This window comes from Myotis daubentonii, chromosome 12, assembly GCF_963259705.1.
Source record: "Myotis daubentonii chromosome 12, mMyoDau2.1, whole genome shotgun sequence".
NCBI lineage: Eukaryota > Metazoa > Chordata > Mammalia > Chiroptera > Vespertilionidae > Myotis > Myotis daubentonii.
This window is the reverse complement of record NC_081851.1, coordinates 69,073,186-69,101,105: the sequence shown is the minus strand read 5'-3', so window position 1 is coordinate 69,101,105 and position 27,920 is coordinate 69,073,186. Positions and strand designations below refer to the sequence as shown.

Genomic DNA, 27,920 nt, shown 5'->3' with positions numbered 1-27,920 from the left:
CACGCACGCAAAAAACATGCACACAAATAATGTTTATTTTAAAATGTGTTCAACAGCATGTGGTACTCATTTTTATTTCAGCAGAAAATGTCTCTATTCCATTTTATAAAAATATTCATGAAATTTGTAATTTACACATTCATTTATCAACATTTTTTTCCATTTACCTAGTTTAACATTTTTTCTGAATCCTGTCATTACCGCTTGTGAATCCCACACATTAATTCCGCTTGATGTCTTGGTGTCTCCTAGAGGCTTTTCTGAAATCTTTCTTCTCTATGTCTAGTCTTAGCTTGATCCTGCCACTTTTAAATGTGTTTCATCTTGTCTTCGTAATTTGTGGCAGTCTGTGATACCTTTCTCTCTACTTTAAAATTTCTTGTGCTTTCTTACAAATATGCTCATATCAGTGACTTTTTGTATACATGTGTATGTGTACAAAAATTTTATATTAATATTTTTAAGAGTTAAAGAAGGAGCTCTCATTAACTTCACTTTTCCTAAACTTTGAAAATAAGCAAACCAAATTCTGCCCTTCACCTCTAATGTTCGGAAGATCAGAGTTCCTGTCAATTAAGTCATCTTTTCTTCATAACTGTAGAGAAGAAATAATCAGAAATCACTGACTAGTTCAAACCATTTTTATCAACAATATCTGTAATAAACAGTTGACTAGTTAAAAATTGGTTGAGACAGTTTTACTTGCAATTATTTTGAACTTTGTTATCTTCATTATTTTTACAGCAAAGGCAGCTTTGTTCATTTGATAGCTTCAACTTGTTTTTCCTGCTATTCTTGCTTGGGTAGTGTAGGGGTGGGGACAGATGAGTACAAGAGAAATGAGTGTGACTAATGGGAGCATAGCCTGTCTTTTGGGAGGGCTGAATTCTGGGAGCGGGGAAGGGTGCAGAGCATTGGGCGAAGGCCCATCCTGGTGGATTCAAGCACACACCCTACGCTCCCCTGGAGGAACACGGGTCCTGTGTGTGGTCTCTCAAAGCTCTTGCCTTCCCCACCAGAGCGTGCCCTGTCGCGGGGGGTGGGGGGGGGGGTGGGAGGAGACCTTGCCCACTTTTGCAGATTGCCCTCCCTTCTGGACACCACACTCACCAATGGCAATTCCTTGAAAACAAGGATTTTTCAGGATAATTAAACATTTGATAGTGTGAGAGGGAATCTTCAGGGTGAACTGAGGCAGGGGTTGTTGGTGGTCAAACTCCCTGCAGCTTTCTGGGAAAGCAATAGTAGATGCCACAATTTCTGCTCTACAGCCTTCACCTTCCTAGCTCGTCTAGAAACGTCTACCCTGGCAAAGTCTGTTCCCCAGCCTTTGGGCTGGAGCAGGTGTGGGGGCTTTCTGTCAAGAGCTTGGCCAGGAAGCCGCTCGCTCCGTTCCCAAGACACTCCATCCTCACCTGGCATTGTCACTTCTCCCTCTGCTGGGTTCCGGGAGGTGGCTTTCATTTGTGGCCTGGGGAGGGGCGGAAAGGCCCAATTACAGGTCGATGATTATGATTGCTGACTCTCCTTTAACAAGGTTGTGTCCGTTTTCACACCCTCACTTGCCCTCCTGCCGGGACCACAGTAATCCTAGGAACTTTGCTCTCAGCGACAGTGATGCCCATGCGCACCGATCCTAGCTTTTCCCTTCACATAGCCACGGGAGGCAGATTTTCAGATGGAGAAACCAGGGACGAGAGAGTCACCAGGCGTCCAGGTTGTAATCAGGGGCCCAAGAACCTGACTTTTCTGACAGGGCTGCTGTCTGCATTGTGGAGAGCTTGAACCTGGAACCATGCTCAATCTAGAAAACAACCCCATCTTCTCTCAGCTCCTAGTTGTGCCCATCTCCTCTAGGTAGGCTGCGGACCTCCTGCTTCTGACCTGCTCTCCGGGGCGGTGGTGTGCGGGGGGAGTGTGTGGGGGGGGCGGGCGAGAACTAAGGATTTGACTCACCAGGGAGATGGTGGAGTTGGGGGGCTGGGCACAGCCGAAGCGTTTGAGTAAAGCCTCTTGTACCTGCAGGAGAGAGAAGCGCCTGGTGATGGCAGCCAAAGTCCCTGCCTTCGGATGTGAGTCAGGCGGGGATTTGGTGGGCAGACTCACTTTCTTGTCCATCAGGCAACCAAACAGCAAAATGAAGACACCCTGAAAAGAGGGATATGGGGATGAGTGAGTCAGCGAGGAAGGAATCAGCCCGTTCCTCTCCTCTTTGTGCCCCTCCCTCCTCTTGTCCATTCGGTGCTGAGGCCCCGCCTGGGGTTTTGTACCTCAGCACCATTGCTGTGCAGGACCTTTCAGTGCTTTTCTTACTGTGCACGGTGCAGAGGATGGGGTACTGACAATCCCCCGACTTCTCTGGCAAAACCCCACATTATTTTACAGATAAGAAAACCAAAGCTCGGAGAGGTTTGTCCCAAGTTATCCAGCTAGGAGGAGCTGGGATCCAAACCTCCGCCTTCTAAAACTCCCCAGCTATGTTTCTTCTGCCCCATCATGATGCCACCCTGAGAAGGGAGTGGCAGTGACTTAGAGCATCTAAAATGGCAGCGAGCACAGCCACGCACCTGGCAGGTGTTGAGAATCGTGAAGATGTAGTGAGGGACCACGGAGACTTCCTCGAGCAGAGTGGCCAGGCCCAGCCCCCAGGTGAGGCCGAAGATGGGTGTGAGAACGAGCAGGGCTTTCATCACCCCCAGAAGGGCTTGGCGCTTCTCCGCCTGGGGTCCCTCCGACAGCGACGGTCTCAACAGCTTCAGCATGGCCATGGCTAGTACCAGCCCGTTCAGGCCCACGATGACCAGCACCGGCCCCACGAAGGTGTAGCGCGCCCCTCCCTTCCCATCCAACCAGCACACCCCCTCCCCCAGGTATTGCCCTCGGGGTAGGTAGAGGCCCAGGGCGGCCCCTGCAAACCCCATCGGGCACAGGTAGCCGAGAACCACCATCAGGGAGAGGACTCGGCGCTTGGACAGCTGATGGAAGACAAAAAGCAACTGGTGGGCCAACATCAGGGCCTGAGCCAGCATCCAGAAAAAGGTGGCCAGGTAGAGGAAATGACAGAGGAAGGCAGCAGCCAGGCAGAGTGGGCTGCGGGGCCCCGGAGGAAGCAGGGGGGCTCCCAGGAAGCAGGTGTCCGCGGCCAGCAGGCAGAGCACCACGTTGAGCAGGGCTGCGTGGCGCAAGTAGGCGAGTTTGTTCCGTACCACGACTCTCCACACCAGCCTGTACACGCCCAGGCACACAAGCAGAGCCAGAATGGAGGCCCCCAAGCCCACCCGACTCAGCAGCTCCAGGGTGGGGTTTCCTGGAACAGTGTGTCGGGACATGAGGATGGAGAAGGCAGTGAGATGCCGACAGATGCACTGGGTGGTGGCGCTGGCATTGGCTGCCTGCACCTGGCACCCTTCACCTGACCAGCCCCCGTTGCCCTGGAAAAGATGGTGATCCCAGAAGACACAGTGAAAGGGGTTATCTCTGTCCCCAAAGTCCATGGTGACTTCTCCCTGGTGGAAGGCCTGGCCACCTGCCATGATGGAGATGGAGAGGACCAGACCGGGAGTGGCGTAGAGGGAGTCCCCCAGCTCTTGTCCATAGTTTGAGGGTAGGAGGTGGTCCAGTTTTCGCAGCACCAGGCTAGTAATCGTGACGTTACTATTGCTGGTGTCCAGTGGGGCCAGTGAGCGTCTGGGAATCTGTGCCCAGAGTGGGGGCTGAGTGGAGAAGGAGACTCTGTAGTCAGCAGGAACTGTGGGTGTGAGGAGCTGGGTCTGCAGCTGCACATTGGGCAGGCTGAAGGAGAAGGGGTGATCCTGTGGGCACAGGCTGTGTGCCAGGGTCTCCACTGCCAGCAGGAGATCGGAGGCCGCCGAGGGCTTCTGGGCCTGGGCCGGGGTCCACAGAGAACTGGTGTCCACGTCTAGGACCTTGTCCGTGGTTTTCAGGAGAGCCTGTGGCACCCAACAGAGAGATGAGGCCTCGCTGCTAGTACCCACAGCACTGAACTGGGGCACCGGGAACTACAGATCCCCAGACCTACCTTTCCTCGTTCACTGCAAGACTCAAGGTTAGAGAGAAAGGGGAGAAGACAGGACTATGAAGGGAGAGTTTCTGTACAGGAAGAATGGGGGGCTGTTCAGCTAACCACTGGGGCATCTTCAACATTGTGGTCTCCTGAAGCACATTCTACCCCTCTGACAACCCTCTTCCCCCTCCATCCCTTGGGGGTCATCAAGGCCCTAAGGGGGCCCCTCTTCAATTTCTTGACCCCTACTGGTCTGTAAGCTAGGAATGGTGGTAGAGGCACCATGTTCAAATCAGAGCCCTGTGCATGTCTGTATACCAACATGTGACACATATTCCCAGACATGGAAGAGCGTGTAGTGTCATAACTCCTAGTTATTCTTTTGTCTGTGGCCTTCGGGTCACCAATTGATGCCTATATTGAGAGCTGGCTTGGGGGAGTGCAGCAAAGCCAACTGTGTTAGAGTTTCTTCGTGTAGGTACTTGTGTGTGCACATATGTGTGCACAGGGGATTCACATCACACCCACATGTCTGCATGTGAATGCAATGTACGCCTCTGAACTCATGTCTACCTACCCCTTCCTACCAGCATCGAAACTCCACATTCCATGGCCTTAGAGAGTGGTGTCCAAAGAGGAGAGACGGACCCAGGAGCAGACACTGCACTCTAGAGAGGTCTGTCGTGTGACAGCCCACGGTGATGTCGGAGGACAGAGTGCCAACGACGAAGGGCTTCTACCTCCTCCACCCAGCTGGCTCCTGCTGTGGCTCCGAGAGCTTACCTCCAGGGCACTGCGGCGAAGTGGTATTCCGGTGTCTGCCACCACCTTGGCCAGGAATGTCATGGTGCCCAGCAGTGCCAATAAGTCAGAGGGTGAGCTCACCACCTCTGTCTGCTCCAGCAGCTGTGCCAGGCTCTGTGGCACCTCTTCAGCAGGCCAGCCCTGGCCGGCCCACAGCAGCTGATCCAGACAGGACAGGGTGGGGTGGGGTGGGGGTGGGGGTGAAGAATGGCAGTCCTCAGGAGAAAGGGACCACTTCCCCCCCATCCAGTCCTTCCTCCAGGTAGCCACATCCCTTCCCAGGGGGTCAGGAAGCAGAGCGGAGTGAGCCGTGTGGAAGGAGCTGACACCAATGTTAGGGGATGGACCCTTGCCAGATTCAGGTTTGAGAATGGCACACTCCCGCCACGAGAGTCCTGGCCACTCTAAGCCCCCACACCTACTTCCCGGCTCTGCTAGGGATCCCGTTCAGAGAAGCTGAACCACCTCTGGGCTGGGCCTCAGGAGGAGGGACTCTGGGCCGGTCCTGCGTGAGGAAGGGCAGTTCGTGGAGGCCATGGCATGTGGGCGGCAGGGCCAGAGCTGTACCTGGGCTCTCCGAAGCAAGGCCAGCAGCCTGGTGTCTGTGCAGCTGCTGTGGATGGGCCCCCAGGCCCCGTCAGGCCCACAAGTCCTCTTCACCACGCCCGTCCTGTTCACGGGACAGGGGGCCTGTGCCACATGGCCAGCCTTGGTGACCTTCCAGGCAACAACTGCAGAGTCCTCAGGGCAGGTAGTGTCTCCATCTGAAGAATGATGTCAGGGACGGATCAGCAACCGCAGTCTCGCCCAAGGCTTTCCTTGGGCAGAAACCCACGCAGGCTCTGGAGGCCGGCCCCGTGTCGGGAAATGCCGAGGGGGCGCTCCCAGGGCAAGCAGGTGAGAGGTTGGCCAGCCGGACCGTAAGCCCCACGTACCCTGGATGATGGTGACAGAGACAGGGACCCTGAGAGGAGTCAGTCCTGGGCTCTGCAGGTCACAAGTGTATGTGATGTCAGCTGCAGGGCAGTGCTGAGTGGCCAGCACGAGGCACTGGTCACCTGGTGTGTTGAATAAGGAGGCTGAGGGTGAGATGAGAGAAGGGAGCAGTCACAGGCCAGGAAGAGACCCAGACCCAGCAGGCCCAGATCTGTCGTGTCAGCCTTTCTAGCGATTTCAGAAGTCGATGCAGCAGGGGAAGAGCAGAGGGGTACGAGGGCACCCAATTGCCCAAGGCAGAGCTCGGAATCTGGGGAAGGACACTGGGGGCTGCTAACTCGCCCGAGGACTTGAAGGCACAGAATGAACTGTCATCAGATGAACCTCACAGAGTGTATTGCGAGCGTTTAAGGAGCTTGCGTGGAGAAGGGCATTTCGCATTGGTGGCTGCCGCTGTATTGATAGAACTGGCATTGCTCCGTAGCCGAGATTTTCAACTGGTGTGCCGCAGGGATTTTAAAACATGCAATACCCGACTATTTAATCAGGGGCACTGACCTCTTTTCTCTTAGATTGTCAAATACAAGAAATGACAACCACCAACACTATAGCCACCGGGTGTGAATGAATAAAAATTATACCTATTTTTTCAAATCGGACTGGCACAATATATCCTGTATTTTTTTGGTGTGCCACAGAACTTTGGGGACTAGTCTATGTGCCATGGGATGGAAAAGGTTGGAAATCACTGCTCTGTCAGGCAAACACAGTGCTGGAGCTGGGCCTAGAACTCCCAGGTGGAACTGCAGCCTCTGCTTCTGCTGAGTTGGAGAGCCGGCTGCCTGGTGGAGCGCCACCCCTCTCCCCTGCCCCTGCCAGCCGGGCCCTTTCGGGCCCTTTCATACCTTCGCTGCCCTCTCCAGGGCTCCAGGAAGCCATGTAGCCCAGGGGCGTGTAGGGGATGCAGCAGCTCAGATGGAAGCGCGGGGAGGCGGCACAGGAGATGGAGAGCCGGTCTGGAAGCCGAGCCACGTCTGTTGCCCGCAGGGGCACCCTCACCAACTGGTACAGCTCCCACCGGAATCCCTGGGCCTCGAAGCGGCACATGTACTCACCTGCAGACATACACACACCTGCCGTGGCTCCGGGCTCCTCCGGCCCCCACCTGCACCACAGAAGCTCTGCTGTTCCCAAGCTACAACCTAGGGTGGCCATCTTGGTCTAGCTTCTGCTTACGTCAGCAAGAAAGACCCCTGCCCGCAAAGGGATTCCTAGGCGGGAAGAAGTCTGGAGAGGAGGCCCCTGACCCTTTCTGATGAGCCGGTCGCCATGAATTCCAAAGTGCACCTCCCTCCTTCCCTCCAGTAGATGCCCTTCCGGCACCATCCCTGCCATTTCACCCGCTGGAAGAAAAGCACTCATCTGTTCTCAGTTAAAACGGAGACCCTAGTTTCAGCACTCTTCCTTCACAAATGTCCATGTCAACGGGCCTCTTCCCCATTATGTCCCAGAATGAATTGACAGAAAGGGAGAAGAGGAGGAGAAAAGAGACAGGAGGAGGAGGTGAAGGGGAAGAGAGAGGAGGAGGGAAGAACAGGCTGGCTACCTTCCCACTCGTGCGAGACGTTGCGGATGCTGAGGACAGCCTGGCCCTGGCTCGACGTCAGGGACACCTGTGTCCCCGGCTGCAGAGGGATGGGCCCGGGGCTCCCCGTGTGCCGCCGCAGGAACCAGTTCAGGCTGGTGGTCTCCTGGCTCGTGTGGAGGGTCAGGTTCAGCGTGTGGCCAGGCACCTGCAGCCAGGAGTCCAGGCTCAGGCTGCCCGGGACTGCAGGGAGGCAAGAGACAGGGGTCTGCGGCAGGAACTTGGAGCTTGTGGGCTGACGTGCAGCGACGCTGAGACGCTTCTCCATCATTTCTATTGATCGATTGATTGATTGTGTTGACAGTATTACAGATGTATCCTATTTTCTCCCTTTTTGCCCGCCTCCACCCAAGCCCCGCCTCACCCAGGCCTTCCCCATACTATTGTCTATTCCATACGTGGTGCAAAGATACACATATGTTCTTGGGTTAAGCTCTTCCTGTCCCGTCCCCCTACCGGCTTCTGCGGCTTCTGAAGCCCATCCCTCCTCTCTCCCTCCCCACCTAGCATTTTTTAAAAAAATATATTTTATTGATTTTTTACAGAGAGGAAGGGAGAGGGGTAGAGAGTTAGAAACATCGATGAGAGAGAGAAACATCGATCAGCTGCCTCCTGCACACCCACCACTGGGGATGTGCCCGCAACCAAGGTACATGCCCTTGACTAGAATCGAACCTGGGACCCTTCAGTCCGCAGGCCGACGCTCTATCCATTGAGCCAAACCGGTTAGGGCCCACCTAGCATTTTTCATTTTGCTTTGTCCCTGGAGGAGTGTGGCTGCCGCCTGGAAGACCCCATCTGTCATTGGGAACCAAACAGGGAACCCTGTTGGCCGATGACTGCCCCGCCCCCAGCGAGGAAGCTTTCTCTCCTTGTCGGTTTGTCTCCAGGGCCCTGCCTGCCGTTCACGAGCCTCACTCCTCAGGACCCAAGCTCGGGCCCCTGATCTGCGGTGATGGCTGGAGCCTCCTCCCACCCGGAGGGGCCCCTGGGGTGGGCCAGCTGGCAGAAATGCAGTCAGAGAGGAAACACACAGAGCAAGCTCCTTTCACGTGGGCCCACTGCTCTTCCAGTTCTCAGCTCTCCTCACCAGGGGGCAGCACCTGGCAGTACCCCGCTTCCGGAGGGCTGAAGGCCAGGCAGCCGCAGGGCCGGTGGTTGTGGGAGGGCTGGCAGAGCTGGTGACGGGAGCAGATGCTGGCGTTCCACTGGTATCCAGGCAGGCAGGCACAATAGGTAAGCCCATCCGGCTTGACATTACACTCTGCAACAGAGGCGAGGGGAAGGAGAAGGGGGCAGGATCCACAACTGCCTGATGCCCGAGAGGCTCTGGGGCTGGGTGTCCGGAATAATCCCCAAGTCACCGGCCCCTCGGCCACACCCACCCACCTGGCACTGCCTCCTCAGCCAGGTCTCAAAGCATCAGGGGTGGGTGGAGAAGTCCAGGCCCACCGCTGTCTGTGCCTTGGGCACCCATTTAGAAGATGGCGCAGGAGGGGCAGGGTCTGTCTGGTGGGAGGTGAGGGGGAGCTGGGCCATGCAGACCCTCCAGGAAACTGGGAGCGCCTCAGGCCAGGGGCTGCGGGCGGGGTGGGCACCCACGTTCCCTTCACTCTGAGCCCTGCCCCTGCAGGGGGTGCAGGGCCGGCAGAGGCAGGAGGCGGTGGAACTTCCCCTACCTGTCGTGAGGCTGAGGCCAGCGAGAGTTCCCGGGGAGGAGGAAGCAGAGGCAGGGGGCAGAGGCAGGGGCCTGGAGAGTGCTGCTGGCCAGCCCCCATGTGAAAAGACCAGCTGGACATAGACCGAGAGCAGGGCTGATTCTGCAGGAGAAGCAGGGCAGCTGGAGAGGAGAGGCAGCAAGGCCAGGGGCCAGCTCCCCTTTGCATCCCGCACTGAGCTGGTCTCTGCCAAGAACCCGCAGCAGATCACACCTCCCACAGCCCGTCGAGGCACAGCCAGGACTCGGGGATATTACCGCCTCATTTAGCTATGAAACCTGTTTGATGTCACCCTCCCAACAACCCCCATTTAAAGATGAATGATTTTCTCCAGGCCTCGCAGCTAGAGAGGCAGCGTAGGTACCTACCTGACCAGCTCAGACCCCGTCCTCTCTCTTTTACCCCACTTGCCAAGCCCTCATGGCCTCTTCCAGGCCTCTCTCGCCTCATCTCCTGCTCCCTCGCCGCCTCCTCCTCCGTCCACTCACCAGCTGCTCCGCTCTCTTGGTCCAGCTGCCGCCCAGTTTCCCCTCCCGCCTGACTGGGTCCCTAGGACAGAGCAAAGAGGAGAGGCTTCCTAGGAGAGGCTGACCCCTCTCCGAGGGGCGCTTTCTTCTCCAAGTGGCTCAGGGGCCGCCTGCTGTGCTGGCAGGATACAGTCCCTTTGGGGGTCCTCTTCGTTCTCCTGGAATTAAGCGGGACATCGGGAGGAGAAAGTAGGCTGTGGCAGGAGGTGCGAGGGATGCAGCCTCCGGACCTGCCAGGGCCGGAACCCAGGAGCCAGGCACACCCCAGAGAGTCAACATGCTTTGCTTAATTCCTTCCTGAGTTTGCCTGCCCCTGGGCCTCTGGGCTAACTGAAATGGCTGGTCTGGGGCTCCAGGGGCGGGCTGGGCAGAGCTGGCTGGGCCCAGAGGCCCGGGCTTCCATTCCCTCCATAGGAACTGCCACCGGGGTGGCACAGGCAGCATCTTCCCTCAGCCTCTGGTTCCTGTAAATCGTTCCTCACCGACTCCTGCTTTGCTCAACATTTTATATGTATGTGGATATCTACCTAAAAACAGATATGGATAGAGACAAGGGGAGAGAGAGAGAGAGAGAGAGAGAGAGCCAGCCTCCTGGGAGCAAACAAAGATGAGAAAGTACGAATCTACACTCGGCCATCTTTCCCAGGTTCTCTCCTGTCCTCTATGCCAGAGGGTCCCAAATCTGGAAAGTTTTTCTTTTCATTTTCAAAATTGTAAGCTTGACTGGAACAGCCTTTATCCAAAGTGGGCAGGCATCACTGGAGTTCACAGGGACTCAAATAGAGAAACACAGCCATCCCCGCACTCCGGAATGGGAGACTGAGGTCCCGGAGACCCGATAACTAACCCGATCGCCAGCCCTGTCCCCTCCACCTGCCATTTCACCCCACTCCTCACTGCCTCTCACTCCCAGGGGTCCCCAGTGTTGCCTCTGCAGACTTTCCCAGGGTCCTCACCCCAGTCTTACTCACAGGTTGGGATGCTCGGGCCACTGGTGGCCCCACGACGGGGAGAGCCACGGCCAGGAGTAGCACGGGGGCCGCCGAACAGACCATGGCTCAGTGAAGCAGTCCTCAAGAGCCCTCCCTCTGCTGCATGATGCAAATTTCCTCCGAGAAGAGCTGGCCGGACAGTGCGCAGACGGGAAGGGAGGGAAGAGTGGCAGGGGGCCAGGGCTGACTGTGCAGAGGAAGTGCTGCAGCCCGTGGCGGAGACAAATGGGCATCCAGGTCACTGTGGGGCCACCTGGAGCCCCAGTGCCCCATGAGAGGAGTCTGTCCAGATTGCCCCTGGGGTCTGGGCCAAGGACTCAGTGAGCAGGAGAGGCCTTAGGGGTCCTAGATCACAACCAGCAATGTGTCGGTAAGTCAAGTTCGGTCACGTCTCCAAGGATCTAGGCCAGTGATGGCGAACCTTTTGAGCTCGGCGTGTCAGCATTTTGAAAAACCCTAACTTAACTCTGGTGCCGTGTCACATATAGAAATTTTTTGATCTTTGCAACCATAGTAAAACAAAGACTTATATTTTTGATATTTATTTTATATATTTAAATGCCATTTAGCAAAGAAAAATCAACCAAAAAAATGAGTTCGCGTGTCACCGCTGACACGCGTGTCATAGGTTCGCCATCACTGATCTAGGAGATCTGGGTTGTTCTGAAACTCCCAGGAAGAGGGATCATTGAGCACAGAGTCAAGGTTAGAAAAGACAAATGTAGAGCTGATTGTTATCTTCAAATAACTTCCAGATAGACTAGAAACAGAAGTGTATCAAAAATCTGGAAAAATACTAGGAAAAAGTATCAAGTAATTTCACAAAATGATTTTGAAGTGAAGAATCAGCCTTTTCTAAACAAGACACAAAACCCAGAAGCCAGAATGGAAATAAATTAGACCGTCTAACAAGATTTCAATTTGGGATGAGAAGGATGATAAGGTAGAAAGGCAAAAGACAACAGATTTCTAGCATAATGATTACATAACGGCTAATCTTATTTTTTAATTTTTCAATTACAGTTGACATTCAATAGTATATTAGTTTCAGGTATATAGCAGAGTGGTTAGGCATTTATATAACTTACAAAGTGATCTCCCTGATAAGTTTAGTACACACCTGGCACCATACACAGTACAATATATTCCTCATGCTGTACTTACATCCATGTGTCTAGCTTTTTTTTTTTTTAAATATATTTTATTGATTTTTTACAGAGAGGAAGGGAGAGAGATAGAGAGTTAGAAACTTCGATGAGAGAGAAGAATCGATCAGCTGCCTCCTGCACATCCCCCACTGGGGATATGCCCGCAACCAAGGTACATGCCCTTGACCGGAATCGAACTCGGGAACCTTCAGTCCGCAGGCCGACGCTCTATCCACTGAGCCAAACCGGTTTCGGCCATGTGTCTAGCTTTTAGTTGCCAATTTGTACTTCTTAATCCCTTCACCTTTTTTACCCAGCCCCACTACCCCTCATCCCACCTGGCAACCTGTGAGTCTGTTTTGTTTGTTTACTTTGTTTTTTAGATTCCACATATAAATCATATTGTATTTGTATTTCTCTGTCTGACTTATTTTACTTACCATAATAATCCTCTAGGTCCATCCATGTTGTTACAATGGTAAGATTTTATTCTTTTTCATAGCCGAATAATATTCCTTTGTATATATGTACCACTTCTTCTTTGTCCAGTCGTTCACTGATGGACACAGATTGCTTCCATATCTTGGCTATTGTAAATAATGCTGCAATGAACAAAGGGATGTATATATATTTTTGAATTAGTGTTTTTGGAATTCTTCCGATAAATACCCAGAAGTGAAATTGCTGGGTCATAAGGTAATTCTATTTTTTAAGTTTTTGAGGAACCTCTATAATGTTTACCTCAGTAGCTCTACCAAATTTGTAATACCACCAACAGTGCATGAGGGTTCTCTTTTCTCCACATCCTCACCAACACTTGCTTGTTGATTTATTGAAGGTAGCCGTTTTGACAAGTATGAGGCACTATTTCATTGTGGTTTTAATTTATAGTTCTTTGATAATTAGTGATGTTGAGAATGTTTTCATGTGTCTGTTGGCCATTTATATGTCCTCTTCAGAGATGTGTCTATTCAGTCCCTCTGCCCACTTTTTAATTGGATTGTTTGTTTTGGTGTTAAGTTGTATAAGTTCTTTATATATTTTTTTATAGTAACCTCTTATCAGATGTATCATTGGTGAATATCTTCTCCCATTCGGTAGGTTGTCTTCTTGTTTTGTTCATGGTTTTCTTTGCTGTGCAAAAACTTTTCAGTTTGATGTAGTCTCATTTGTTTTTCTCTTGTTTCATTTGAAAGGGCTAATCTTCTCTCTTCCTGATGTGTAATTTTTATTTTACACATCAGAAAGATAGAAAATAAGTAAAAAAATAGGAATAGTCAGTTTACTGAAAAAGACATATAAATAGTTTGATAAACATATAAAACATCCAACTTAAGATATAAAAATGCAACCCTAGCCGGTTTGGCTCAGTGGATAGAGCGTCGGCCTGTGGACTGAAAGGTCCCACGTTCGATTCCAGTCAAGGGCACATGCCTGGGTTGCGGGCTCGATCCCCAGTAGGAGCGTGTAGGAGGCAGCCAATCAATGATTCTGTATCATCATTGATGTTTCTATCTCTTTCTCCCTTTCCCTTTCTCTCTGAAATCAATAAAAAATATATTATAAAAGATATAAAAATGCAAATAATAAGAAAATATTGTTAGCTACCAATTATCAAAAGACAAGATATTGATTATACTCAGTGTTGACAAAAATGTACTTGCACATGAGCAGAAAAATGTGTATAAGGGTGTTCAAGGCAGAGTTGCTTGTGGCAGCAAATGAGTTATCTCCATTCCAAAGGGATAGGTTAAGTAAATATGGAATTTCCAAACAAAGAACATTGGGGGAAGTAGCTGTAAGAGGCCTTAAGTAATATTTGTATTAAATGAATGAAACCCATCTAGACATTAACAGTGGTTGTAACTAAATAGGATTTATATCTTTTTCTACTTATCTGTATTTTTCAATTTTGTGTTCTATAATGGGGAAAAACCTCAATAAAAATATCAGATTTTACAGTCTCAACTTCTTTCTCATATATCGACCAAGTTCAGAGTCCTTCAGTTATGCCAGATGTCACCGGTTGTCAGGAAGCACCCACAGGGGTGAATCAGGTCTTAGGCCTAGGGTGGGGTTCAGACAGGTACTTATTCCTGCCACTACCTACTCCCAAGTCCACGGTCAACCATAAGGCTACTGACCTTTGTCTCTCTACAGACAGAATGATATTTTGAAACCAATAATGTTCCCCCTGCTGACAGCTTCTCTGAGCTCTGAGTTGCACCCTGGTCAAAGAAAGTTCCCTTTCTATTGCTCTCTGCTTTGATCCTTCAGGCCATGCCAGCTGGGTCTTTGATAACAAAGGTCTGCAATCCAGGCTTCTCTTATCTGTATCCCAACAAGTTATCTTAAAACTTCCTTTACTATGTAAACTATTAACAGGTTACTAACTAATAAAAGTTGTTTAGACCTTTATCCCATATGAATCCTAACTTCTTATTTATGGTGTTAAGTTATTAGAATATTAAATGATAGGTTGTTAGAGTGGGAAGGGGCTTTAGCTGAGATATCATCTACTTCAACTCTCACTTTACAGAAAAGGAAAAGGAGCCAAGAGGGGAAACTGACTAGTCAGATATCACACAGCTAGTAAATGGCAGGACTTAAAGACTGAAGACCAGGTCTTCTGACTTTGAGTCTAGGGAATCTAGATGGAGGGAATTAAGACAGAGCAATTTAAATATAGAATAATAGAAAATTCTGGCTACAAAAATTGTTTAAAAAATAATATAAGATAGAATTTGATTCTCAAGGAAGGCAGTACTTCAAAAAAGCTTTATGGAAAGTTGCCTCATGAATACCTTATCTGGAAGTCCTTAATTCAGCAAATGGACCATTTGGAACGCAGCTGAGATCTACAAGGAACTAAAGGCCATAGAGATATTGTACTGAAGGGTGTAGCTGGATCCATTTGGCAAGAAAAAGAACTAAAAGGCATCCAGATTGGAAAATAAAAGTAAAATTATTTAGAACATCCTACGGAATCCACTCAAAAAACTATTATTACTAATTAAAGTTCAGCAAAGTTACAAGGATATAAGAGCAATAGGTAAAAAGATCATATTGTATTTGTGAAAATAAATAAAACCTCATTTTAAAAGGAGTCAGGGAAATGGAATAGACTGACGATTCTCAGAGGGAAGGGGGTGTGGGAAGAGATTAAAGATCTTATATGCATGTCTGCATTACCTATGGACACAGACAATAGGGTGGCAAGGTCCTGGGGTGGGGTGGGAACTGGATGGAGGGGAGCTATAGGAGGAAAAAAGAGGGACATCTGTAATAATCTCAACAATGAAGATCAATTTTTTAAAAAGTCAGGAAGCTAGGAGAGAGAACTCCCACACATGTATCACTTAACACACACTTCTGACCCCACAACTGAATATATCTTGGTGCATTTGCCAAAATATGATTTGGGCACAGAGATCATGACAGTTATGAAATATGGTATTTTGACAGTGTGCAGAGGAACAGAGAGTACACCGCTGTTTACCCAATTACAGTAACAGCTAATTAGCTAATCACTGGGGGAGAAAGTTCTAATATAGAAAGTACTTGTTTAAGATTGTTTGATGCCAAAGAGAGAAAAAGAAGAAAAAAATTGTTTGATGCCATGAAATGCATGATCTGTGAAATATGTGACAACAAGAAGGATTAACACAAAGCCAGGTGCTATATATCTCTTCATAAAAAATGACACTTATGACATCAAGAATTTAAAGTGCTCTGCCTCTCAAGAGCATGCACGCACCTTTCTTCCCTCCTCAACTCTAAGGGTTCCCACCCGGCTTGCAACCAGGGGCGCGATGGGCAGCGGCAGCTAAACCCCTGAACCTGTCTCCAAGGCCTTGTTTTCTCTGACTTTCCAGTGAACCAAAGCAGCCCCACCTCAGCACTTCCGTTGCTTCTTCTATCCTAAACCCTCTTGTTTTATTGTCCCCAGTTTTAATAAATCTACTCTCAAAAAAAAAAAGTGGTATAAAACAATTCAGATAGAGTAGTAAGAATTTCTGATCTCATAGGACTTCAGCATCTAACTCTGGATCCTAGAATGAGACCCCATACTCACCGTCCGGGATAGTACGGAAAATCTTGCCTCAGCATTTATGTTAAAGTATTTGCCCCAAAGCACAGCTTAGAGAAGTTGAAGAAACTCATGGAATTTCTGATGCTATCTTTGACTCCTACAAGATGTGGGGAAGACCAGGACATGAGAGTAGAACAGAATTTTTTCTTCTAGGTACAACAATTTCAAATCCTCTAAACCAGGGGCCTATCTGATTTTAATGTATAATTCAGGCTGTCAAAATCTTAATAAGCTTATGTATTGTTACGGCCAAAGGTGATCCTGAGTGGGGGGGGGGGGTGGTGGTGAAAGGAATGAGAAAGGACAGACAAGAGAATAATAGCTGGGTCTCGGTGGGACGCTGCTCCCTGATGAGAAGACAGCGCCAGCGCCCACAAGCCGTGTCTTTATTTTATAGCAGATGCCACGAGGCAAAGTAGGGGCGTGATCACGTTGTTTACAGCATTCTCGTGAGTTCCAACCCTACTCAATTACATGCACCCGAACTCTATCACCAGGCACGTGGGGCTACGTGTTCGGACCATAGGTTCAAGCTTACAGCCACAGCCGTTGGCTATGATGGTGCTGGGTGGGCCCTGCCCTCCAGCTGGGACTTGCACGTGGCAATGAGAGGACCCTGTCCTTTCATTAGTCTGAGGCTTGAACCTGGCCAAAACACTGTAGCCGTGCCACACAATGTATCTGTTAAGCAACATCCTCTATCTATGTAGACCCATCTATTAAAATAATTTTATAATTTTGGAGGTATAAGGTGGCTTAGCTAAGCATGAAATGAAATCCTGAAAATACGTAGGACAAGATGACTGCTTCGAGTATGAAGAATGTGAGAGATCTTATACAAATCACAAAAGACTACAAAATGGTAATATTACTCCATGAAAGAAGAATGATTTTTTTTTTCTATGAGCAAAGAACTGCAGGTTCAGGTTTGAGAAAGGGTAACTAATAGGAAAGCTGGAGTCAGCCAGCTGGAGATCAAAATCAGCTTCATTACTGGAAAGCTGGGTAGGAGAAGGTGGTTTAAATCTCAGCCAGATGCACCTCTCAGGCATCCACCCTGAACTGAATTTACTTACCCAGACACTGACACAGCGGGCCATCTCCAGGCCTCCCTTTGGGGAAGTGGGAGCTGACAATGAGCCCGGAGGATTGGCCCCTTCAAAAGAGGGGGCACCCAGAGTTCATTCTCCTGGTCGTCCCAGTCAGATAAGTCACATTTTGCTTGGGGGAAAGGGAGAGGGAATAGAGACTATATTGCTCTGGGGAGTAGAAGTTCCCTCCCCTCTGTGGAAATGGGAAGGAAAAAAAAAAAAAAAAAAGGAATAAACATTCCTAGCTAACACCATGCAGTAGTGATTACAACAAAATTTATTTTAAATTCTAGTGAGAGAGAAAGCTGAAAAAAAAATCATTTAACTAATGACAAAATATATACATTTTTTAAAATTAGTAAACCTAGAAAATATTTCTGAACACCTTGTTAGAAGCTCTACAAAAGTATGCGTCAAGGGCAAAAAATAGTAGGTATGTATACTGGAAACCTGCTGTTTCTGCTTATGTTCCACTTCTTTCCTTTTTTTCCCTCCACTTATTTTCCGACTCACTTCCTAGAAACTGTCCTTTACCCGTAATTACAGTTTACTGTGGAAATCATCTCATACAGGTTACCCAGCCCCACGACTGCAGTGATTTTGTAACAGGGACCTAGTGAGCGCTTGAAGTTGGACCCGCAACATGCAAAACCCAGCAGCTACTGGTTTTCTGTCATGAGAATGGAGAAACGGTCCGAGCTCAAAGGAAAAGTGAAGCTAAAGTGTAGACAGAAACAGAAACAAACATGAAGGGAGGTCCTTGTTTTAACTTTATTTTATTCCTGATGCTCATTCGCACTCCTGATCTTGAATCCCATCAGAGAGCCCAACTTCTTTTCATCATTTCTCTTTTTGCTTGAGAGAGTGAGACCATGTTTCTGTTATTTGCAGCTAAAGGAATGTGTGGTGACACATGCTCAGAAAAGCCAAGGAAGCTGTGATGGTGGAAAAGTGGTCATTATTTAAGATATAGGATTAAAGGGCCTCATGTGGATTAAAGGGATTCAAGACAACGACTCATCTTTCTAGACTTGTTTTCATGTCAATAAAATGAAAGAGTTAAATTAGATGGCCTTTGTAGTACTTGCAAATGTTGTTTCACTCCTTCTGGCATTCATGGTTTCTTCCTTTTCCTCCCTCCCTCCGTCCCTCCCTTCCTTCCTTTTAAAGGAATATAGGTCTAACTTTATTATAATACTAGAGGCCTGGTGCACAAATTCGTGCACTAGTGGGATTGGGCCAAAACCGGCTTTGACATCCCCCGAGGGGTCCCAGATTGTGGGAGGGTGCAGGCCAGGCCAAGGGACCCCCACCAGTGCACAATCAGGGCTGGGGAGGGACGCAGGAGGCTGGTCAGCCGGGGAGGGACTGCAGGAGAGCTCCAGGGCATGTCCAGCCCATCTTGCTCAGTTGGCCAGACCCCAGCAGTAAGCTAACCTACCAGTTGGAGCGTCTGCCCCCTGGTGGTCAGTGCACATCATAGTGAGCGGTTGAGAGGGCTTAGTGTATCATTAGCATATCCTGCTTTGATTGAACGGGTGACAGGCCAACCGGACACTTAGCATATTAGGCTTTTATTATATAGGATTTTCCCTGAAATTTACCAAATTTAATATCCTTGGATTTCTATCCTTGTAGGCATATACTCAAGAGAGTGCTACATACATATCCCATGAAACATGTATAAAAAATGTTCTTATGAGGCATCAAGAGAATGAATGAATCAATTCACTCTGTCCATACATGTGCAGGTGCAATGAAACGGCCAAGAATATAGTAATGAATGAAGGGTGACCATGAGTGCAAGATGATGAATCCCTGTGATTTCTGGAAGGAAGTTACCCAAGGAGAGAAGGTTCCTGTAGTTCTCCAACATCATGTCCCTGGACAAGGTTCTCTGAGCAGGGTCCAGGCGTGCCTACTCCTCCTGAGAGAACCCCATGGCCACACCCCTTGGTTTCTCTTCTAGGTTTCTGGCTCCTCTTTCTCTTCTTTGCTTCTTTCTCAGGTAAGATCAGTCTTATTTTATTATTATTACTATTATATTATTATTATTTTGTTAATCCTCACCTGAGGATATTTTTCCATTGAATTTTATTTATTTATTTATTTATTTAAATTGTTTTATTGCTTAAAGTATTACAAAGAGTACTATATATGTTCCATTGAATTTTGGAGAGAGTAGAAGGGAGGGGGAGAAACACACAGAGAGAAACATTGATGTGCCCTTGACCGGAATTGAATCCAGAACCCTTCAGTCCACAGGCTGACGCTCTAGCCACTGAGCCAAACCGGCTAGGGTGAGATCAGTCTTGGTAAGGCCAGTCCTGGGTGGGAAGGCAGGATGGTAATTTTACCATCCAGAGAGACCTCTGAGCCCCGGGAGTGAACAGGGGGCGTGCACCTGTGCCGCACAGGTCTGAAAATCTGAGATTCACTCTGGCACATGTGTCTGGCTTTCATGGTTTCTGATGCAAAACCCACAGTCATTTGATTCATTTCCTCCCTATAAATAATGTATTATTTCTCCTTGGCTGCTTTCAAGTTTTTTGTTTTTTTTTGTGTTAAATCTTTAGTCTTTAGCAGTTACCGTGTGTCTAAGTTGGGTTTCTTTAGACTCATCTTGTTTTGGATTCACTGAGCTTTTTCTGCAGGTTTATGTTTTCCATCAAATTTGAGCATTTCAGCTATTATTTTTTCAAATATTTTTTCCTGCGCCATATTCCTTCTCTTCTTTTTCTTGGTCTCAAATGACACAAATTTTAGGCTTTTTGGTATTTTCCCATTGACACTCCCCACCATGACTTTGTTCAGTTTTTCAATCTTTTTTTCTCCCTGTCATGAACAACAGATGCTCAGTTAAGGGTTTGAGATGGGAGATTACCCTGGATTACTTCAGTGGGCCCAATATAATCACAAGGTCCTTATAAAAGGGAGACAGGACTGAGGCAAAAAAAGGAGATCGACAACAGAGATTGGAGCGATGGGCTTTGAAGATGGAGGAAGGGACCGTGAGCCAAGGAACGCAGAAGCTGGAAAAGGCAAGGCGATGGATTCTTCCCTGGAATCTCAAGAAAAATGCAATGCCACTGACATCTTGACTTTAACTCTGTTTTATTTCAGACTTCTGACCCTGGAACAGTAATATACTGTATTTGTTTTGTGTTAAGCCATAATATTTGTAGTGATTTGCTACAGCAGCAGTAGAAAATTAATTCAGAGCCTATGCAGTAGTCTAAAAATGTTGGGTTACATTTTTCAGTTTGAATATTTCCATTCAGTTCTTTATATTTTCTATTTCATCACTGTAACTTTTCATTAATTTCAAGAGTGTTCATACTTACCAATGACATTTTTAGAATAGTTGCTTAAATGTCTTTTTCTGATAACTTCCAACATCTGTGGCATTTGGGCATTAGTGTTTGTTGACTTATTTCTTTCACATGTAAGTTGAGACTTCCTGATTCTTCATATGCACAGTAATTTTGGATTGTATCTTGGACATATGAGATCAGGGGTGTTGTTTAAACCTTATGGAAAATGTTGATATTTTTGTGTTAGGAGGCAACTGACTTGTTTGGTTCAGGTCACAAGTTCTGACCAACCTACTGTGGATTGTTTCCAACATCAGTTCCCTCTTCAAAGTCTTTGTAGTGCTATTCAGCTCGACTGCATATATGTGCCACCCAGTGGCCAGCCTGGGACCCGGGTGATGATCTATTTCTTAGAGCAGTTCTAAGTCTATGGTATGCTACTAGTATTTAGGGTCAGATCCATGCATGTACAACTGGGAGATGATCTCGAGAGTTCATAAACCTCGATGGGCTCATCTTCCTGAACTCTCCTCTCCATTTACTCAAGTTTACCTGAAACAGTACTCTAGTCAAAGCAGCATGCACGTTATTCTTTCTGCCGTGGATGAGCAGATGAAGACGTCCATATCAAATGGTGCTGCACGTTCAGCGAAACAACAGAATGTCTGTGTCCTGTAAACTCAGGAACATGGTGACATTCTATTTTGTCTCCATCACGGTAGAACGAAAGCATATGAGGTTTGTCCTGACCCTTGTATAGTCTGTGGCAATGTCCTTAACCGCTAGCCAGCATTTCATAGTCTTTTTCAGCTAGAAATTTATCTGTGAAATATGGCAATGCTCGAGAAAATTCTTTGCAACAGTGGATATTCCATTTCAAAGTCCACGCAGCTCAACACTCCACAGAGATAGCAATGAAACCCAAGGCAAATCTCTGGGCCTTTGGAAAATATGCAGATATTGGAATGAACTTTCATGAAACCATGGGAATCCTGACCCAAATGATATTTGAACTGATATGTTTCTGCCAAAGGCAATGATTGCTACAAATTAACCTATTTTTACTGGCCACATTCTTTTAACATAGATTCAGCTTTAATCTTGAAAAAAGAAATGGTCTCACTTCTGGACTCGCCTTCAACGTAAGCGCCTAAGAATCAGAGTGGTTAGGGCTTGTTGCCCAGCTCGGCAACCTAAGATATGGGCTCTAGGAGATGTGTTCCTGGGAGGTACAGTGTTTGACTACATGGGCATCCCCCCAAAGTGGAACTTTGGAAACTATTTCTATGATTAGATATTTCAGACGTTCCCACCTGATAATACATTGTGAGCTGTTGACATTAAAGATGACATTTGCTAAGAGCTAAACAATTGTTTCTGATCGTTCATTAATGTGGTTTTCTGATTTTTCATACAAAACATTTAAAAAAAAATTTTTTTTATTGATTTCAGAGAGGAAGAGAGAGGGAGAGAGAGAGAGAAACATCAATGATGAGAATCATCCATCAGCTGCCAAAGGCACGCCCCCTACTGGGGATCAAGTCACCACCCGGGCATGTGCCCTAACGGGAATCAAATCATGACCTCCTCATTCATAGGTCGAGGCTCAACCACTGAGCCACGCCAGCCCGGCCAAACCACTGTTCTGTTATTCCAAGTGGGTAGCATTCTTATAATCATTAGTTAGTACTTGCTTTTGAAAACACTTCTCTAAATGCATTATAGAAGAGCTAAGAATATTCTCAAGTAGTCATAGGACACTCATGTTATTCCTTTTTAAAATATCCTTTACAGGATAAAATCCAGACTCCTCAAACCTAACTGGTGTACTGAGATAGCAAGAAGCCATTTGATGAGTTACAATTGCCAACAGGAAGTGAATTGATCACATAATCAAAATGAGGGTGGATACCATCCTCTCTCTTTAACTCTGGGATAGAATTAGTTTGGACCTTTATTTCAGAATTAAAGAATAAATCTGCCCAAAGAGGAGTCTGCATTCAATTAAGATCCCAGTGAATTTGGGCAACGACAGAATACCTACATTAAAAATATGAAAGAAAGCAAATAAACAACTTATAAAAAATAAAAATGGCTTTGATTTGAAGTTATCACAGCAATGCAGGCTTGTTGAAAAACAAAAAAGTGAAAACAGCTGAGAAATGTGTAACAGAAACGTATGGTTGGCTCCCTTTCTGGTCATAAAACAAACCAAATTATATACATACTTTCCTTTTGACTGTTGACTTAAAAGGTGTTATGTTCCTTGTTCTTATTTTTAAAAACGAAATGAGCACAACTTTTCATATTGCTCTCACGCACACAAAAGAAATATACAAGAAAGTTGTTTTTTTCCTTGAATATGGTTCCCTAGAGGTTTTTCTTGAGAGTCTGTGAATTTTTTTTTAATATATTTTATTGATTTTTTACAGGAGGAAGGGAGAGGGATAGAGAGTTAGAAACATCGATGAGAGAGAAACATCAATCAGCTGCCTCCTGCACACCTCCCACTAGGGATGTGCCCGCAACCAAGGTACATGCCCTTGACCGGAATCGAACCTGGGACCCTTGAGTCCGCAGGCTGACGCCCTATCCACTGAGCCAAACCGGTTAGGGCAGAGAGAGTCTGTGAATTTTAACAATTTTTTAGAAAGGAAATTTATTAAAGAGTGGTCCAAGAATTGGAAATGACTACTGTCCATCAGTAGTAGGATGGATAAACACACTGTAGATAGTTGTACAATATACTACCATACTTTAAAACCATCAAGACATTAAAATGAATGAACTAGATCCATATGTATCGACATGGATCAACCTGAAACAATGTTAACTGTAAAAAATGTTGCAAGAGTTTAGGAACAGTGGGATACGATTTAAGTACTAACACACACACAAGCACAAGATAATACTATATTGCATCTAGATATGAACATATGTAATAAAAGTAAAAAATATGGTAAGAACAATAAACAACAACTTCAGGATAGTGTTAACTTGGGGGACAAAAGGGAAAGGAGGTGGAGAGCTGGAGCTTTAGCTGAAGCATTAAAAACAAAAAACAAAACAAAACAAAAACAACAACTCTGAAGCACAATGGCAAAAAAATAACAGTTAATTCCTGGTGGTGCTTTATGGATACAAGCATATTACTTTCTATATATTATAGTTAAAGTGGGTAATGATGATGATGGCGATGAACCCGGGAACAGAGAACCTTTCTTGGTGTTGACTGTTAGGAGAGCATTGATTCATCCTTATGTTTTTTTCTACTAAAAGATAACTTTCTGGATACAATACACAATACATGTCTATTATATTATAATATGTAATATATTGTTCACAGATACCTTCTTTTCTTCCAGTCTGAATCATTTTAATATTTAAAAACAAAAAAGTGAGTGCTGATTATTTTTCTATTATTTTTATTTAGTCATTTTCAGCCACACACACAGGTCCAACCGCCAACATGCACAGAGGAAATGAGCTCCTGCCCTGTTCCCCACAGTCCCGCCCTGTGGCTGACACCGCTGTGGGCCCCCCTCATCCTCTCCCTCACACACAGGAATTCACTGTGGCTGCTTTACCCTATCGCTGTAATGCGTTTGCTCAGTTTCACATCGTGCACATGTCCCTCCCCAACATCTCCATTAGAATAAAAACCAAACCGTTGTTAATGGTCGGGGTCCGTCTCTCCCAATGGCAATAGTTCCTACCCTGTAATGAGAGACCGAGGGGCTGGGGGGTCTTCTGAAAGCTGTGCATTTACAAATATATATATTTTTATTGATTTCAGAGAGGAAAGGCAGGGGAGAGAGAGATAGAAACATCAATGATGAGAGAGAATCATTGATCGGCTGCCTCCTGCCTGCCCCACACTGGGGATTGAGCCTGCAACCTGGGCATGTGCCCTGATTGGGAATCAAACCATGACCTGATGGTTCATAGGTCAACGCTCAACCACTGAACCACACCAGCTGGGCAGGCTGTGCATTTTTTAAGCCACTAAGAGGGAGAGGTCAAAAGTAGCCCTGGCCTTGAACCTGGCTCTCTGGGAACATCTCTGCCAGACTCCATGGTCTGTCCTACAGGGTCTCATGTAGTTCCTGTCATTCTCTTCCAGCTCCTCCTCTGTCTTTTTGGTCACCTTCTGTGCGCAATTCCTCCTCAGAACTGGGGTAGTGGCAGCACTGGCGTGGCTGTCAGGGACCCCAGCCACAAAGGTGTCTTCCTTTATGAGATAATTATTTCTTCTAATGTACATTTAGGCCTTCATTTCTAAAAGAAAAGTTTTTACTTCTAGCACATATAAAATTTAAAGCATTACACAAGAGATGGGGTTTTAAAAATTGCCTGTTTTTAGCTGATTAGGTTCAGTGGATAGAGCGTTGGCCTGTGGACCAAAGGGTCCCAGGTTTGATTCTGACCAGGGGCACATACCTTGGTTGCAGGCTCCCCTCCGGCCTGGGCCCTGGTCAGGGCATATGCAGGAGGCAACCAATCAATTTGTTTCTCTCACATCAATATTTCTCTGTGTCTTTCCCTCTCTCTTCTACTCTCCCTAAAAATCAATGGAAAAATATCCTCGAGTGAGGATTAACAAAAAAGTAAAATAAAAATAAAAGTAAAAATATAAAAATTACCCGTAAAACGTGCTCTATCCTACTTTATTCTTCTTTGGCTTTTACCTATATTCTTATTTGCAAGCCCTATTCCTTTGTAGCAATTTGGGCTCTATAGTCCATCTTAATGCCTTCATTCTTTACTCTGAATTTCACTTTCTGCTGATTACCTGCCTACTGTTTTCAAGAGGGGACTGGCTGGTGGCTACCTCCAGGGATTACTTCTCAAATGATCCCTTTAGCCTTTCCTATTCCTATTCTCATATCAAACCAGAAAGAGAAATCCAATATGAGTAACTTGCTGATGTTTACACCAGGTATTATATCTCTTACTTTGTAAGACTCATACTTTAGAAGGAAAGACAAGACATGCAGAAATAATAATATATTTGGCATACATTGAGCCCCCAGTAGGTATCTGTTGAATGAATGAATGTAAGGAACACAAGAGATCTTAAGATAACTACCCTTCTTTCAGAAGCCCAGAGAGATCTAGAAGCTCCCTTAGATAGTGGCTTTCAATATTACAGACCTCCTTTCATGTTGGTTGACCATTTTGAGCTGTGGAATTACAGGTTTTCCCGTTACCCGAAAGTAGAGCATTCCTATGAAAACTTTCATAAGATAAAATGGTGTAAAGCCAAAAACCAATCACCATGAATCTATATGGAAAAATTCTTGAGCACCCCCAGATTCCTGAAATAACCAAATAATACCAAGTAACATATAAAGCCGAAATATATTGTTACCATAGACTAATTGATGTAAACACGAGTTACGTTCTTACATCTCATCAAGACTAGTATGTAGAAATAAGAAATGTCCAAATCTTATCAGAGAACTTTTATGAGTTTATTTGAGCCAAACCGATGACAGCCGCCGGGAAGCAAAATCTCAATGAACTGAGAAAATGCTCTGGAGAATGGCAGGTTTGCAGCCTATTTTATACATTAGGATCAAAGGAGGAGGTGTAAGGACGGTTACATGAAATCCATTTGTGTTAAGATTGAGGGGATGGGAGAAAGCAAAGTGGGGAAATCTCTGGGATTGGATAAAAAGTAAATGGAGAGACACACACATCTTTTACGTTGGTGGGTACAGGACAGTTAATAGCTACCACTCACCGCATATGGAGATGGCATTCGGGGAGCAAGATAACAAGGAATCTGTGATCTCTTGCTCTGGTGCAGTGGGTGTGCTTTGACAGGTCTGGAAAAGGAGAAGTCAGATATTTCAAAGGTGTATTATCTTAGATGCAAAAAAGACTGTGGACAGGCTCGCTTAAGGTTGACCTTTGTCAAGGAAGCTACAGGCCTAGGATGTGACTACCTGCCATGACCCGATTTTAGCCGCAGACCACCTATGTGCTTCCTTCCCATCCGAGTCGGTAAGGCCCACCACGCAGCCCTCCCCCTGAGCCTGTCAAGTTTGGGAGGGGGCCCCTTTTTTGTCCAGCTCTAACTAAGCACTGTTAACTTAAAAAAACCATTGAAACCTGTAAAGAATTTGTGAGTTTATTTGAGCCAAACTGTTGACATACGCCAGGAAGCAGAACCTCAATGAACTGAGATAATGATCCGGAGAATGGTGGGGGTTACATTTGTATTTATACATTTGCAATCAAGGGAGGGATGTAGGTGGGTTACATGAAATCCATTGGTGATAGATTAAGGAGGAGGGATAAAGCAAAGCAGGGAAACCCCTGGGATTGGATAAAAAATAAAATGATGGACACATACTTAGGTGGATGCAGGAGCAATTAACATGATAATGAAAGAATCTGTGGTATCTGTCCTGGCGCCCAGCACATCTGGTTGTGCCCCAGGGGCTCCAGGGAAAGGAAAGTCACAAGTTACCCAGACATTTCAAGGGTATGTTATCATAGATGTAAAAAGACAGATAGGCTCAGTTAAGGCAAAGGTTGACCTTGTCAGTGAAAATATTGGCCTAGGACATAACTGCCCACCATCACTGCTTTAGCTAAAGTTTAATTTCAGACCATCCTTTGTGGTTACTTTAGGTCTCTGAGTTTGCAAGACCGCCATGCAGGCCTCCCCTGAGCCTGTCAGGTCAGCCTGTGGCCCCTTTCGTCCACAGCACAATGAATGAGAACGGTCTTATTTGAGGACCTGCTGGACTAACGTAGGACTTTGCTAAAAGCAAAATGGACTAATTTGAACTTTTGAAAAGTGGGGGGTAGATACCTGTAATCACCCTGGGTTAGGTCATCTGAATGTTGACTTTATTATTATTCTTCAATGCTATTAGATTGGCGCACTAGCCATCGATCTGGTTCTCTTCCTATAGTGAGCCGGCTCCAGGTATGTAAACACACTCCTTCCAAGCCCTCGGGACGCCGGGCGCAGCGCTTTCTGTCCGCCGGGGAGACGTTACCTTTCCTGATTTCGAGCACCTCGGTAGAGCAGAGCGGTGAGGCGGCCAAGGCTCACAGCGCTGACCTGCGGGCTCGGTCTCCAGTGCGTTCACGCCCCTCTCCCGACCGCAAGAAGCCTGTCACCAGCTTCTCGACGTCAAGTCACCCCCTTCCTTCCCCCGCCCCATATGCCAGGACCTGGAAGCGCGCCAGGCACCATCCTTTTTCTGCTTTTACTTCTGCTCTTCTACGACTCGAGGGAACAAAACCCTTTTCCCTGAGATACTGCTGAACCAACTCACTCTATCCGCAAGATTAAAAGGGCTGCCCAAACCTTCACGCAGGCCGAGCCACCGGGATCACCGCCCAGAACCGGGGGCGAGGGGCAAAGCCCCTTGGGAAATGACCTTTCACCTCCCTCTCTCCTCCACGCAGCTCACCAATTTTGACGCTAGCGAATGAAGCGATGAGGAGATCTGATAGGCGGGACTTAGTGTTACTCTCTTCACGCTGATTGGACCTCCACGGTGTGAGGGGCGGACCGCGTGAGCCGGCTAGCAACCTTCCCTCGGTGGGCGGGGAGAAGTGAGGACTGCGCTTGCGTGCCGGGAGGTGGCAGAGTGGCCGAGGCG

General features: G+C 47.1%; 1 protein-coding gene across 5 annotated transcripts; it reads right to left on the bottom strand.

Moving 5' to 3' along the window:
- Positions 1-22: 22 nt before the first annotated feature.
- On the bottom strand, positions 23-27,915 carry ADGRF3 (adhesion G protein-coupled receptor F3). Of its 5 annotated transcripts, XM_059660374.1 has the most exons (16): positions 27,309-27,915; positions 26,039-26,123; positions 12,235-12,396; positions 9,616-9,676; positions 9,089-9,229; positions 8,500-8,673; positions 7,371-7,592; positions 6,670-6,879; positions 5,764-5,907; positions 5,396-5,592; positions 4,808-4,987; positions 2,568-3,950; positions 2,107-2,148; positions 1,957-2,019; positions 1,416-1,471; positions 23-595 (listed from the first exon to the last, which is right to left on the bottom strand). In XM_059660374.1, the coding sequence occupies exons 3-16, from the start codon at positions 12,235-12,237 to the stop codon at positions 574-576; spliced, it is 2,898 nt and encodes a 965-aa protein (XP_059516357.1). In that variant the 5' UTR covers positions 12,238-12,396; positions 26,039-26,123; positions 27,309-27,915; the 3' UTR covers positions 23-573. The 5 variants fall into 5 exon arrangements, with proteins under 5 accessions (XP_059516357.1, XP_059516355.1, XP_059516354.1 ...); XM_059660372.1 differs by lacking the exon at positions 12,235-12,396 and having other exon boundaries at positions 27,119-27,915; XM_059660371.1 differs by lacking the exon at positions 12,235-12,396.
- Positions 27,916-27,920: the final 5 nt, after the last annotated feature.

Bases quoted from the DNA above. Each gene is read 5' to 3' on its own strand.
- ADGRF3 (XM_059660370.1), bottom strand. From the start codon at position 10,709: ATGGTCTGTTCGGCGGCCCCCGTGCTACTCCTGGCCGTGGCTCTCCCC. The intron at 9,230-9,615 runs GTGAGTGGACGG...CTTCTCCTGCAG, and splicing joins CCAAGAGAGCGGAGCAGCTG to AATCAGCCCTGCTCTCGGTC. The intron at 8,674-9,088 runs GTAGGGGAAGTT...CCTCTGTTGCAG, and splicing joins TGGCCTCAGCCTCACGACAG to AGTGTAATGTCAAGCCGGAT.